Source organism: Bombus huntii, chromosome 10 (assembly GCF_024542735.1).
Source record: "Bombus huntii isolate Logan2020A chromosome 10, iyBomHunt1.1, whole genome shotgun sequence".
NCBI lineage: Eukaryota > Metazoa > Arthropoda > Insecta > Hymenoptera > Apidae > Bombus > Bombus huntii.
Genome location: NC_066247.1, coordinates 1,678,726 through 1,695,022, shown reverse-complemented (window position 1 = coordinate 1,695,022; position 16,297 = coordinate 1,678,726). Strand labels below are relative to the sequence as shown.

The following is a 16,297-nucleotide window of genomic DNA, read 5'->3' as shown; positions in this document are numbered from 1 at the left end:
TAGTAATATCTATGTAGGAATGTTATATTATAAGTTTATAGAAAACGGTATGATAAATACAATATCGTTGCACTCTCACAAAATCGAATATAATACCGTGTTTCGCGTATTCGTTTCTCACTAATTCCACGACACGACAACACAACGAACTTCACTCGACCACGATAAATTCAACTCTGACAGCATTTCCCATGCTCATTTTTCCCTTAACAAACCTTGGTAACGCTCACAACACTTCTTGACAACATTAACATATCTTGACAATTTATAAACCTTGTTTATATAAAATTGTTTCAATAAAAACTGTTTCAATAAAATTGACGTTTATAAACAATTACCCCTCACGCCACGTCCTTCCCTGACGTCACACCATCACATATATGTAAATATTAGTATGATTTTATTTGTTCTATCATTTCAATATCGTATCGTTTAATACATCTTACACAAAAATGAGAAAACGAATAAAATTATTGTTCGTAACTATAATGTGTGGAAAGAATTGTTTAAAAATCTACCTTCAATCCTTTCGCTTCGATCTAGAATTTTAGAAAGTAATCCAACGACATTTAACTTCAACTTAAAAATTAGTTGTCTAAAAATTAGAGAGATCCTTATCAACGTACCCAATTAAAAAAATATTTTAGATATATAAAAATATATAAAGAGTGGAATAGGAAAACCACCAAAAGAACGCGCGTCGATGTTACTAGGAAAGCAAAGAACTCGGATGATCGTCTTTACGACGCACGAGTAAATCCTGTCTGCACGCAACAGCGACCGTAAAACGTTATCGTCGCGTGCGATACCGGCGTCGGGTGTTAAACCTTGTCATGAAATAGTTTCTTCCGGTGCAGTACTTATAGAAATCCTAAAGAGCAGCGATAAGATACAATGTGAGCAAGCCAGCGACCGATTTCTCTTCTACGTAGGCGCGTCTCTGTATCGGGTGATGGCTCTGCTATTAATTCAACCACTGTCGCGAAACGACAAATCGTAAAGCGTGTAAGTGCACGAGGCGCGTAAAGAGGCGCGTTGCTCTATGACGAGGAAAAAAATTGCTAACAGAGTGACGGCAGACTTCATAAAATAGCCATATTTGAGTGACGCCATTGCGAAAATCGTGCTTTATATTCGTCGTTTTATTTTTCTCTCGACCTCTCCGTTCTTGTTTCCGTGTCGAAGTTCTCGTGTAGCTAGCCACGGATCCACCGTGTTTCCGGTGACTGTCACGCGGAACTGAGAGAAATAGGGAGAGGAGAGTTTCTACTACACATTTTCTTTTCCTACCTGGAAACACTGCACCACGATACAGATGCGTTAGGATCGTTCCTGTTTTTTAACTTTCGATCTGTTTTTCAATTTTCCAACTCTAGAAATTATGACATCCGGCGTGGAAATAATATCTGCTAAATTTCAGAGTAGGCGAACGAAAGGAAAAAGTTTTCGGAAAGTTTTGAAATTTTCCCAATTTCACGTTAATTTTGGACATACTCGTATCCCCGAAATTGTCTAAATTTTTTAAGTTTCTTAGCGAAGATAATTAACATTTTTAAATTGTTATTTATGTGTTTGTAAAATGGTATTGAAAATATATTATTTTACGGAATGTAATGTACTTTACGGACCATTGGCAATTGAAACGGCTGTAGAAACAATGAAAATAATATGTTTGAAATGCACTTTCGTAAATTGAGATTTTAGGACAGCCGGATAGTGCCTGACTAAGCTTCCAAGAATCATAATTCATTTTTCGTCACCGGCTGATTGTCATGAACCCGAGGAAAGCTTTAGAAGCAAAGTCATAAATCTTCTTCCCTTCAGAACCACTGTGTAACACAAAATACCATCTCGAACACACCATCTTAATGGAAAATACAAACATACATTGAAATATTAAGTTTGACTAAATAGTCGATAAAGTTAGCGAAGTACTCGAGATATACAACAACAGTTATGTGTAAGGAGAAGACCGTAAATATAATATTATCGATGATAATTATATATCCCCCTCTGTCACTTAGAAAATTTTGATGATACTATCAATTTATGGAAAGAACGTAAGGTGTTTGCTTATTTTACAAGCAAACTGACTGAACATTTCCAAGAATAATTAATATTTTACATCCTATCAGTACACAAAAATTATCTTCTACGAATAAAAATGTCTGAGAATTGTAAAAAATTCAGCAACGGTATTTAACGTTCATGTTTATCAATTTATTAGCCTAAGGTTTTCTACTTTAGTCGCGAGGCATATAATTTCTGGACTTGTTACATATTTACCAAAATCTGGATCTTCATTCATCACATTATACCAACTCAAGAAAGACCGAACCACAAGCTGTCAAGTCGAAGATTAAGGGAAGGCTTATCCACCGAGCCCATTGTATTTTCCATATTTCCATTTTCGCAGCAACATTTAAAGCCACGTATTTTAAAACTTTGTATACGAAAGAAATACGTTCTACGAAAACGAAACATCATTCGAATATTTCCCATTCTGCTCTTTTATTCCTTTTTCATGGCATTTTTCGGGTTAACTGTTTCTATGGCTATATCGTAAATGGTATTTTCGAACGATAAATTGTTTCAATAAAATATAGGGCGAGAAGCGTAACTGGAACCGTTTCGATAACTCTACAAGTAAAAACTTTATTCACACACACACAGGCACACACACACAATATATATAGCAATCTTTCATATTCTTCGAAATTTTAGGGACAACCTCAAGTTTTTAAATAGAAATCGCAATTGTTGTGTCGCAAAGTTGTGACATTAAAACAAGTTCAGTGAAACGTATTAAAATTTGTATGAACTTGTAAAACGGATGTCGAAATTATCGCCTAATATTCTTCGTATAACTTTTAAGCTTTAACGTTTGAGATACAAGAGACAATAATAAATAGCTAACATTTTAGAAATACTTTATAGAGAGAAATATAAGACGTACTCGACAGTTCGCCTCTGAAAGAGGAAACTGGACAGGATTATCTTCGTATAATTTTCCTAACATAGCGAATAACTTCAAATTACACTAGTTCGTGTAAAAGACTACGATGTTTCCGAATGAACACTTAAACTTTGTACATTTCATGTACGTTACGTCGCGTGAGATGGACCGTGCGACGTGCAACAGTCAAACACCAACTCGAAAAGAGTCAAAACTTAGTCGCCACTCGACAAGTGGCTAATACCGATACGAGTCGAACACTTTAATTCTGATTGTAAAAGACATTACAATTCGACATCGTAGCCTAACTCACGAGTATCTCCGAACATTTGTATCGTCAATGAAATCATTTGTTGGAAATAAAATATATATTATAACCTATTAACAGCAGTGTTATACCAACTCAACCACCCCTATCATCCGAACAGAAATAAGATGGATCTGTTCGCGGCGTCGATTATTGCAATCGTAACGGGAATTTACGACTCACCGTTGACGCGCTTCCTCGCGATCGCGTCTCTCCGCGACTTTACAATGTACGCGTTGAGAACTGATTCTGCTTAAACCGATACGTCGTACTTTGTCAATTGAAGCTACTATATACCGCTGAACACGATCGTTAGAATGAAAATCATCTTACAATTGCACGAATTCGTTTGAAATCGCTGTGTTACGGCAAGATTGTTCCGGCCTTTCCGTAACGGGGCCAAGCCAACAGCATCTTTCGAATTATCGAATATTCCCATTGCACGTGGCCATTCCTTCGAACACTACGAAGATCTCATATCCATTTCCATGCTCCCATTACCATTAATGGTGTGCACTGCCGTTGCAAAATCAATGAAGGAACCGTGCCGTTTTTTTTCTTAACATTAGTAGTGCCATTTATCCATCGAACGGAAGTTCGCGCCGGCGACGTGCCGCGTCTCCCCAGCGGGCTCCATTGAATATTTCATGAAGTTAACGTTGTTGTACTTATATTAAATGAAAATACGATCGATTGGGCTCCGACTTCCGGCTCTCCTGCATCACTTACGATCGGTGTCTGATCCTCCGTCATCTCGTCGGAAAAATCGAGTCAGACAAATACGATGAGTTTCAACGACGATATTTTCCTTTTTAGATTTATGCAACTGCCTTTATAGAGTTCGCAACTAGACGAAGGTAGCTCGCAGATCGCATCAGCACGTTCACCGTGTAGAAGGCGTATTCCAGTCGGCACACATACACTTTCGGATCGCGTATGATATCAATCTGAATATGCCAGATGAACTAAAAATCCTGAAATTATGAAAAACGCTAATAATCTAAGACGTTGATGTGACTGTAAGCCCTCGCAAAAGAGGAAGTTTTACCCTATGAAGACAGTTATCGTACGAGTATTATTTCTTGTCACATTACAGCATTTTAGGAAATGAAAATCGGTCCCACGATGAATCTGTTAACCGTAAGGGGGCGAAGCCTCGTCGCAAGAAGGGTGGTGACCCGAAAACGATAATAGTGTTTTCCTTCGACCCACGGAGCATCGTCAAATTGCTCGTTTATAAACATCAAGCGTAAGCAATTTCCAGGACAATCCCAGAGAATTACGAGGTTCCCACGACCCAGGTATGGAAAGGATCCTCAGTCGATCGCCGCTGGACCAGAAGACAAACCTTCCACACTTGGTATAGCCGTCATCCATCTCCTACGCTAAAATATTCATGTCAATTAAAGGGTCATACGAAACGGTCGCCGTTTCACTCTACGAGTCGAATCTTTTTTCTTCTTCGCTTCTATCTCGGTTAATATCACGGAGGGAAAAAAGAGGAAAAGGGGAAGATCATTCTTGTTCTTCTCTTCAATTCTATTTGTTACCCCCTTATTTTCTTGGCCTTTTGTTAGCTCAGTGACTATGTTTGCAAGAGGTTGACGACGAACCGTCGTAGATTGTCACACTCTGCCGACCAGGAATTTCATCTCGCACATAATTAATCTCGGCAATTACGCGGCAGACAAGTATAATTCCGTGGTAGCGCCGGCATCCGGCTGGGCTACGATGAAAGCCGATGCTACAACGTTCCGCACTACTGTCCGGGCCGCAAACTCGAGGTTTCCTATCCTTCTGCGCTGCCTGTTCCTGTTTGCCGTGCTATGAAACACAACGACTGAAGCTCGATTTCGTCGAAACACGACGCGTCGCGTCCAAATTGCTACATACCGTGGCAAAATAGAGCATCGGTGCGTAGACTACATTGCGTACGTACACAACAGCCACGTACAAACACTGGCTTCTTATTTCACTGCTGTTAATTTGCTCCTTTTATTATATCACGCGTCTACAATGCCATGTAATATCCTAGAGAACGTTCTAGGAAGGTAGAATTTAACGTTGGTTCGCGCCGTTCGAGCTGGCGAGTGCAACATTGTTGAAACTTATTATTAGAATAAAAAACGCGACAATTGGAGTTTGTATAAAAGGGGTTCGTCAATACTTATCTCTCCACCTATTATTTCTCGAAATGTTCTTCGAGAAATATTTCTTTCTTCGCTGTTACTTTTGCTTTTTCGTAACTTGTTTGATCAGAAATATATTATAGATTTCGGACGTTCTATACGTATATGATCAATTAACTGTTTGTTAACCAAGTACCATTATTTTTAATATTGCATGCACATTATTGAAAACCTATTTTCCCTTTGTTCATTCCTCCATTTATGCACCATTCTGATTTACTTTGAATATTTCAACCTTTCATATAATCAATTACCATTTGAATCGATCACTTCGAAAGTCAGCAACTAAAATGCCCCTGAGCAACGTGTACCGCGAAGTAAATTCGACATGTAGCATAAACGTAATGAACGCACCGATATCTGCTGAACAAAGATAAAACCAATGCGTATCAATATACGTCCGGAGCATCATGCGTCATCAGAAAGTGGACAGTGTGCATAACGGGCGTACGCACGGTCGATTCCCTTATCAAAACGGATAGCTTCGTTAAAGCCATTATTCACTCATTGTAATGCATCACGTGGCGATAACATCGTATTTTAAGGATGATTATACGATGGCCAAGAAGGGCTGATATGTAACGATTACGTTTATCACTGTTTGATACGTGATCGATTACTTTACCGACGACAGCTCGTCGACCTTATTTTTCATACAAACAGAAAACACATTTCACCGATATGCACACCTCATGTAAATACATATACTGTCGAAATTCCGCTACAGGATATCACAGTGAACCATCGACGATTCGTCTTAGTCAGGAGAAATCGAAAAACATCGACGGCGGGTCCCATATTTTCTCGATTCGTTATATAGCCGAGCTTTCAACCTACATGCTTACATAGTTGACGGATTAGAGGGGGCGTTTTACATCGCTAAGCATCGAGCCACCACTATTTTGTCTCCATACACACTTACGCGCGTTAAATACTTGTACCACTGACTGACAATTTGATTGCGACTATGAATACGAATAACTTCAACTTGAATTTGCGAAGTAAATTTTCCATATTAGATTCCAATAGCTGCTCGTACAAATATTATTTTAGTCGCTGATATACAGAAGAGGTACAATGAATTTAGATTATGATAAACACGTAAAACGAAAACGAGGTGGAAATTTCAAACATTTCTTTTTATCGTCCATGGATGACTAAGGTACGTAGGATAACATACGTTTATCGGACATAGTTTACTTAGTTCAATGTGCAGACTCACTCTCCGAAATATGGACATGCATTTATGATTCACACTGTATAAAACCAAGTATGTAACCTAGTTACGGAGACAACCGATCGACGATAATATCACTAGAGAGGTAGTCGATAATTAGAATCGAAGACACCGTGGGTCTTTAACTGGCACTGTGGAACTTGGTACGACACCGGGCGCTGTATGCACCAGCTCTCACAGCAAGGGCAGCTTAATATTGACGCCGCCGGATCTAAGAGCGAAGTTGCTTCTCTTCTCCGTGGGATTTTCTCAGCTTTAGAATATATAGTACAGAGCGCTGTGTAAACGATCGTCGTGCCTCTGCACACCATATTAATAGGGCCATCTTCATGGGCAGCTTAATATTGGATACGAAGCGCCTGGCCGGTCCTTAGAAGCAGAAACGATTTATGGCCTCCACCGCTGGAGGATTTGTAAATAGAATCCCGTGTAGGTGGAGTGGCCCGAGGACAAGTACGTGCTCGGCATAAGTCCATCGTCTAAAGAATATTAGGAGGATTTTTAGCAATTGACGCGATGAGAAGTAGGCTTGTTATTAGCGATGTTATTGATATCAAGAAATTGAAAACGAGGCTCGTTCACGATCCGTAACATACCGACGTTTTATCATTGAATAGCTTTTAATTAATTAAACGCGATCTTTAAATTTATTTGTAAATTATCATGTATTTATTGTTACTATAATCGACGACAAATTCCGCTAATATTAACAGAGGTAAAGTCGTAATGACCTATGGGAGAATATATTCCACGTATTGCCCAAGTAAAATAGCAATTAAATATAAAAAGAGAGGGAAGTATGAAACATTTAACACACGTGTATCCGACCAAGTTAATTCAATTAATCGGCTTGTTTGGAATATTAAAATTCGTTCAAAGACTAATTCAACTCCACTCAACTTCTCAACTACACTTAAAAATCCACCACTGAACTTTTAACAATTCCCAACACAATTAACCGATTAGTTGCAAAATTTGCGTTCATTTTCCCCGAGAGTAAAAAAAAAAAAAAAAAAAGGAAGAGACAAGAAACAAAATGAATGAAATTGATACGATTCCCTCTCTCTGTGCATAATTGCTTGCAGATTCGGGCGTAGGATCGTGAGCGGGTTCGATATGAGGCATTTCGATCCCTTGAGCTGAGCAAATATTGACGCGGCTCGCTACACGCTCGAGCTCGTCGATGAAGAAGTCCGCCCGCAAAATTTCAGCCGTTCGGAAACCACATTGATCAACTTCGTAGATTAGACAGCACAGAGTGATCACGATGTTATAAACATTTGCGCAAATTCGTATTTTGTGGAATGTAATTTAAAAGAAGAAATGGAATTTGAGCAGACAATTGTTTTCCCTATTAAATATTATAACAGATACTACACTTTCCGTATTTATTATATGTATTCTCCACATTCTTTCACTTTCGAATTTCGAATTCGAATTTCGCTATCGAATAAATTCCAATAAAATACGCAGTCCAGCGATACGATTATGAAATTAACGAAAAGCGAATTCGATCAATTTGTCGTTATCAGTTGATCGTTTGATTCCAATCCACGGAAGGCTGATCGTTTGGTTGGCGAGAACGGGCGATTTTCACGCTGTCGGTGCGCGTGAACTTGCCGAGATCGTAGAATGTAGAATGTAGAAATTTCCGCGCGACCGAAACCCTTGCCGCGTTCTCTGCGTAAGCGACGTGCATTACCCAATTGTTTGCCCATGTTTCCGACAGACTGTCTCGCCATGTCGGAAGTTCCCGCGGCTCCGTCGTACTTCGACGCATAATGCCCGTCAGCAGAAATTCTGCCGCATATTTGCATACATAATCGCGCCCTTGTATCGCGTCGGTCATCCTGGAGCCAGCCCCTACAATCGATCGCTCGATACACCGTAATTACACCCTACTGTAAATAGAAGTTGAACGTAATAGTAGATAAAATGTATGTGCCGAGGAAAAAAAGAAAATACGTGTAACGTGCGTTAACCTTTTTGTAAAATATCTAATTCTTATGGGGATTAGACACCTGAAATTCTTAATATTTTGAATATTATGAATATTTTGAATCTTTGTGTTGAAGTAATTACTTCAAGAAAAACTCTACATCTTTTCTTTTGTATATCCGTGACCTGGAGAATAGAATTTAGCGAAACAAAAAAATTCTACACAAGGAGAGGTCCATGCTATTGTGCCCTTGAATATAAATGTTGTTTTGCGTTACAAGGTATAGAAACAAAAAAGCTATAAGTAAATTTCTATTGCTGTTTCTTGTATCCTTCGGCTAGAGCTACAAGGTTAACTTTTTGGTAATGTTCTTTGCTATAAACGTGCTCCCTATCACGCTTCTTCTATTGTATTGCAACACTGTAAAAGTGAGGATCTGGATCAGTATACACTGTATTTATACTAATATTTATAGCTATACTTATTTCAATATATTTTCCTATTACAAATTCACCCACTCGTTCCTTTATCAGTCAACCTCAATACTTTACTACATATTCTTCATTATATTAACGTTAAATATTATTTTAATATTTTTGCGACTTATCAATCGAATAGAAACTTCCAACATTTGTTTCTTGTTAAAGCTTAATTATTTAGTACGTACTGATGTAGCCTATAAGAAATTGTTACTAATTCGCTATCGAATAAATGCAACATGTTTTTTTCAAAGTGATATCTTCAAGTCGACATTTATGAAATTGGATCGGACTGCATCTTTGAAACGGCTAGAAATGGAAAACAACGTCACGTGCCCAAATAAAATGGAACGAAGCACATTTTGCTGTTAATTTTAGGCATCTTTTGTGCGAAAATCGCAGTTGCACTACCTTTTCACGGTGTCTTGCAACAGACTGGTAACATCAAAAGAGATCTGCTGCGCTATTTGCTAACTATTTAGTTGTCGTTATGCTGGTCGAAAAATCGATATACCGACGCTATTACATTTTCAGATAGGGAAGGCCGGAAAGAAGATGGTGAAACGAGAGAGAAAGAGAGAGAGAGAGAGAGAGAGAGGCAAAGAAAGAAGGCAGGGAGACCGCAACTTCACAAAAGCGAGATTCATATTCCGCTCGGAGAAACAGCGGCATTCGGAGCAGAAAATAAAATCTACGGGGGTCGTCCCGTCCACGGAAACGGACGCTGCATTCACGGGAACGTTCCTCGTTTTCGTCTCATAACTTCCTCCTTCCTGAACTCCTAACCGACTCTTTCCACCGGCCGTGTCACATCGCTGACCCTTCCTGCACTTAGCCGTTCTAAACCAACCGGCAAACTTCGTGATATGCATTTGAAATGCCGCCACTGAGATATGAAATTTTCCTTCAACTAACTGCAATCAGATTTTCTTCTCACAATAATCGCTAAGGACAGCTACATACTGAACGTTCTACGATAATGTTGCGGGAGAACGGTGCTCTGCCTTTCACAAAAGTTATTTAAAGATCGTTTATAATACGAGGCACCTGATATTATCATCTTGATTTATATCAATATGAAACCATATGATATAATATCGGGTGTCTCGTTTACATATTTTAAGTCACTTCGATTTGGTTAGAACGCAAACCGATCGTAAGAGCCAAGGACGATATTTTCCAGTCACGCTATTCTCGGCGTTAATCCAATGAAAGCTTGGTCGATATTTTAAGGATAACGAATAATTCTCTGTCAGGCTGAGAGAACGCAGCAACGGAACACAGAGATATGTATAATTTGGCGAAACAGACAAATATGTGTAATTTAGCGAAACAGAGAAATATGTATAATTTAGCGAAAACAGGAATAGGGTCGGTACACTTGATGTTCTGTACAGTTACGACACAAGAACCTGATTGTGTAGTTACATTCATCGTGCAATGTATGTACGTTTACAATTGGAGTGGTTTGCAAGCCGGCTATCAGGGAACACGCGGCGTAACTATCAGCTAATCAGTCGCTCCAGCTAGCTCGATGTAAGACGGAACGCCTCTTATCCGATGATCCGTCTTTCCTTGAGACGTAACAGGGGCTAAGTATACTCGATCAAGCTTCCGTCACGTCGGACCGTGTGATAAATCTTCTGGATTTGTGTGTGTGTGCGTGCATTATTTTTCTTGCGGTTTAATAAATTTTATTATAATTTTGATGCAAACTTTTAGTGTAATATTTAGACTACAAATATGAGAAAGTTACACACATACTGATGTTGTTTATTGGAAAAGTTTTGTCTTACTAATCTTTATGAGATTACTATGATTATTGACCAATATCTGCATCAACAAGATTTCCAATAAGAATACCGTTATGAATTGCACTACATTGCTTACAAACTATAATAGTTTTCATCAGATATAGTTGAGTTAATCGTCGAAGTTCAAGCATGGTCGATATACAAATAGGATATAGGAATCCCGAACACATTGCCGCAGTCTAAGTTTCGGATCTATACAAATTGAACGTAACCGGTCATATCTTAGAAACGTGATCTGGCTGGTTAAACTGAAAATTGTCTAAATTTGTACACGTGCTAGATATGCTTAATTTTGTTCAAGCAACCGCTCAATTTTGATTCGGCTGATGCGATATACGCAAAGTATATATTGTATTTGCATCGTTGATCAAAAACTGGACGTATGCATAAATTATAGAAATATAATTGGTTTTGGTAAAGAGGGCATTTGCGTTATGTATAGCTAGAAATATGCTAATTCAAATGCTAATGCGAATTAACGGGAGTGTAAATAGCGAGATATAACGACGTAAACGACACAATTGATACACATTATTTGGATTAAAGCGAGGTTAAAAAAGCTCAAGCTTTATATACAGGCTGTGTGTATAGCCTGCACGAGCACTCGCATAGTAATGGTCGATTAAAGGATGGAAGGATGAACTTTCCGAGTCAGATATTATTTTGGAAAACCGGGACAGAACTCTTAAGCAAACACGGTTTCGTAAACTACCTCTTTCAGCGATCCAACCACTTTTAAATCAAACAAAAAGACCATGTTGTTTGGCCACTGTTTGCCTACTTTCATTGAGACTTTAGAAACTTCGAAAATCCTCCTATACATAAGAACTCGAATTGATATCTATTTAAAAAGTAAGTGCCGCAAAGATATATATATTTATTTAAAAAAAAGGGAGGGGGAATTAGCAGCGTGTACCTAACGAAGCAACCTTAAAATTTACCTATTAAAAAATCCATGATTTTCATTATTGTTTAACACTTTTCCCATATTAATCTGAAATTTTTTCCCGGCAAAATATTTTTAGTTTTAAGCCGAAGAATTAATCAAATTTCCTACAGATATCTGCTGTATTGAACTGTCTCCTATATAAATGATTCTAAAGGCTTCGAAAAAGATGGTAGTTCAAAGGCGTCTAATCGGCCCGGTGAATCAGTCATTAGTAAAGACTCGTTACTTCCGAACTAAACTGTCTCAGGTTTTAGAGCATCCTTTTTACTGTCTGAGCAAATGATGCGTTTCTTCAGCCTGTCCAGCAGTTCAGGTTTTTCGCAATGGTTCGATTTTATGATAAAAGAACGTAGTATACATATAACCGTATGCGTACTCCACCGAACCAAGAACAAGATTTTCTTCCGAATAGTGTCTTTATGTTGGCTATAGAAATAATATCGTATTGCTGTCAGCCCTTCCTTTATGCGACTCGGTGACTATGGATAACTTTATTACAAATTTCAAATATTTAATTCGTACAATTGCTTCAAACGATTATATTCAATTGTTGAACATTCCTCTTACAAATATTAATCCAATCCGATGGAGAATATTCAATTTCATTCCTGTTAGTATAATAGGTAATTTTACAATTATTAATCGGATTCAAGAATACTTCACTCGTTTGTAATTATTGTAGGTATGGGATAATGTAATTTATATAAAGCCATATACACGTATTTCCCAAAATGTTGTATTTCCATAGAATTATTATATTATCTGCTAATAAGAGGAAGATAATGTTTTTATTTAAATTACACACACATCTCGTAGGTTAAATATTAGTTGAAAAGAGCCAATAGTAATGGCAAACAATGAACATTGAAAACCTAAACGAGAGATCCTTTAATTACATTTAACTCGGCAGTTACAAATGTTTTGCTTCCGCGAAAACTTTAACCGTGGCATAAAACAGACTTGCTCGAAGGCATATCAAATGAAATGAATATTTGGTACGTGCAATAGCGAGTTTCAAGTTGTTGAGATAATATTAAGAGAAAGTACTCAAATAAGGAAATTGTCGTTTGCAAGATTTAATAAGAACTGTTCACAGACCACGAATTTTTTATTCGTACAACTCCAATTAAGCTAAATGCAAGAATATTCAGTTACAAATAATTTAATTTTAATTACAAAAAACTTTCGTAAATTTCGCGCAACGAAGATGTTCTTAATTTTAAGATTATTCCATTTTTCATCAAATAAGCTGTCACGTGCATACATTATTGCGACCAGCATAATTTAGCATACGAATCGCTGTTACATCTGGATCGCCATGAAATCGTGTCTTTTGCTCAATAATTTATTCAAAATTCCCAGTCCCTACCCTCTGTAACTTCCATCTGCACGAAATGTATGTATAATGCAAGTTCTAGTCCCGACTTCACGTAGCTTTTTTCAGAAAGGAAACTCGAAGTACCACCGTATCGTACGTTCAGAGTACCATATGATAATTCGTATTTACGTTATCAATTTTAAAACAAATATTTTGACAAGATTGATCAAAAGCGGACAATTGATTTAATTGAAAGCGAAGTATCAATTACTTAATGGTATTTATGCAATGAAATAAGTTATACTCCGTTGAGTTCTGCATCAACTATAATCGGTAAAATGTAGGTGAAATAGGTACTTCTTTTCCTTTCTCATTCTTTAAGAAAAACTGTACACGAAGAACTAATTTCTTTAATGCAAGATAAAATAAAGAGGAAGTTTTATTTATTTTGACTAACTTATATACTTGCAAGACAGATAATAGTGTGAAAAATTGAATTTGTCAATGGAATTTACAAATATGTCGTATTAATTACATACGTTCCTTAAATTATTGTATTTATTGAATATTATATTAGAATGTAATAACGTAGAATAATGTGATAGCAATCGAATAATTTAAAAAGGAACATTAGGTCAACCAAAGAAAGACACGATACATCTTCATATTCTTATTGAATCCGCGTATCTTGTAACATACGTTGCATTTATATTGTAAATTGAAATGCATCGTATATTTAAAGTGATTTAAATAATAGTACTCACTCGGATCGAATACGACGGATATTGAAATGATGAAACGTCAGCTTGACGATTTCGTCGGGTTGACCGATAAACGTGTAAAGCAGGCAATCGATATTTGACGGATATCGTTTGGGATAATAAGGGGATGTGAACGTGCCACCTTGAGGTTTGTCCGAGCTGCTGTAGACGACGCAAGAGCAACCTGCAACAGATATTTCGTAATCATTGCATTAACGTAAACATAAACGATCAAAATAGCACATAGAAATACAAAATCCATATAATCTGGATAAATATGTCTTTACCCTAAATCTTTACCCTAATGGGTACGTAAGATTTATGATAAACGAAATACGATAAGAGAAACAGAAAAGTCTATTTCTACGGAACCTACGTGGAACCATAAATTACAACTATCAAACGTTTCGTGACACGCGTATCTTGTGTCAAGTTTTCGGCAAGCGACTTCTAATCATAGTTCGGACTATTCGAAAATACCGAATTCTGGTACTATACATACGAAATATTACGCTAGATAAAACGATAGGAAAAATTGTTTGACCTAATATAATGCACAAAATTGAAGGTTGTGTAATTTCTCATGTGTGAGTCAAATGATTCAATTTTTTAAATTCCTTTCATAAATTCATTAACAATAATAGTACTAATTTTTTAGTACGAACAGTGCACTTTTAAATTATCTGGTAAGTAAAATACACTTGTACAAAAATAAAAAAAGGTAAAAAGTCCTGTATGTGTATGTAGACTTTCCTGGCTGGCTGTAGAAGTAGATAGTTCGATATTACACATATTGTATAACGTGCAATAAAATGGAAATCGTGGGAGAATTTTTAATACTATGCATACGTGAAAGGAATCGAACAAAGATATTCCACGGTAATGAAATCCACCATCTGACAGTATGCCAAAAGTAACGCTTCGGTCTAAAGTCCGAAACTTTTCTTATTCCCAAAATGAACTCGTCACTTTTCCCATCGATCTTACCCCCCTCTCTTATACCCTCGCCACGAGTATAGAATCGACCCTACGTCAATCTCGAAGAATCAAATTAAAGTTTGACTTCTCTGTGAGGAAACGTACCGCAAGAGACTCGTAACTTTTCTGCGAAACTTTCAGCAACAAAATCACTGATTGCCCGGACAGATGGTTCAGTGGTTAATGATCGATCGCGAGAAGTCGCGTTAGCCACGTTGGACCGGCGGTTGCATTTCCTATTTAGAGATTGCGTCCAACGATCCAAGTCAATAATCTCTGGGAACGAAGCTACGAAAGAATTTCCGTTATCTGTCAAAGCGTTAAGCTCGCATCGCAACAGCGATTTAATTTCCTGTTGCACCATTTTCTTCTACCTTAGCTAGACTAAAGCAGCCTCAACGTCTTTGGTTTCCAGACGAATTGACAAAGAGTGCGGAAAATCGGGTGCTTTTTCAGTTAAATAACTGAGCGACGCTGGAACTATAATTGTTATTGTTATTGTTATTGTTACTGCTGCTGTTTTGTTTTTGTTATTGTTGCGACTATTGTTATTCTTATTGTTAGTGTTATTATTAGTGTTAGTGTTATTGTTATTGTTAGTCTTATTGTTATTATTACTGCTTGCTGTTTTGTTTTTGTTATTGTTGCGGTTTTGTTATTGTTGTGACTATTGTTAGTGTTTAGTGTTTAGTGTTTAGTGTTAGTGTTTAGTGTTTAGTGTTTAGTGTTTAGTGTTTAGTGTTTAGTGTTTAGTGTTTAGTGTTTAGTGTTTAGTGTTTAGTGTTTAGTGTTTAGTGTTTAGTGTTTAGTGTTTAGTGTTTAGTGTTTAGTGTTTAGTGTTTAGTGTTTAGTGTTTAGTGTGTGACTATTGGTATTGTTATTGTTATTGTGTGACTATTGGTATTGTTGTTTTGTTTTTGTTGTTGATGTTGTTATTGGCTTGATTTTGTTATTGTTATTGATACTGTTGTTGTTTTTGTTGTTGTTACTATTATTATTATTAAGCAGTCTTCCTTGGTTTTAGGCGTTTAAAATGCTACAGTTGTTAGTACTACGAGATAACATTATATAAAAATTACGTACTTTTCTCTACAGTCTTAACTTTAGCTCCTCGAAATTCTTGCTTTTCTTTCGTGACAAAAAAGGATTTTGATACTGTGAGAAGATGTTTGACGTCCAGTCAAATCGGGATATCATGTACACTAACAATACCTTCTTTATATTTTGTTCAAAGTGTAAATATACTTTTTAATGATTGACAAATACAATTGGGTCGGAAATGATCCGAAGGATGTAGCAGGATTAAAGTATACGAGTATCAACAACAGTATGAAACGTCTTTCTAAACATATAGCGATTACATCAAGGAA

The 16,297-nt window shown here is 37.1% G+C and overlaps 1 protein-coding gene across 2 annotated transcripts in view; it reads right to left on the bottom strand.

The window, feature by feature from the left end:
• Positions 1-16,297, bottom strand: part of LOC126870727 (suppressor of lurcher protein 1) — a 527,940-nt gene that overhangs the window by 406,680 nt on the left and 104,963 nt on the right. For both annotated transcript variants that reach the window (XM_050628716.1, XM_050628717.1), the window contains exon 3: positions 13,953-14,133. In XM_050628716.1, the coding sequence (XP_050484673.1) occupies positions 13,953-14,133 (181 nt within the window). The remainder of the gene's footprint in view (positions 1-13,952; positions 14,134-16,297) is intronic.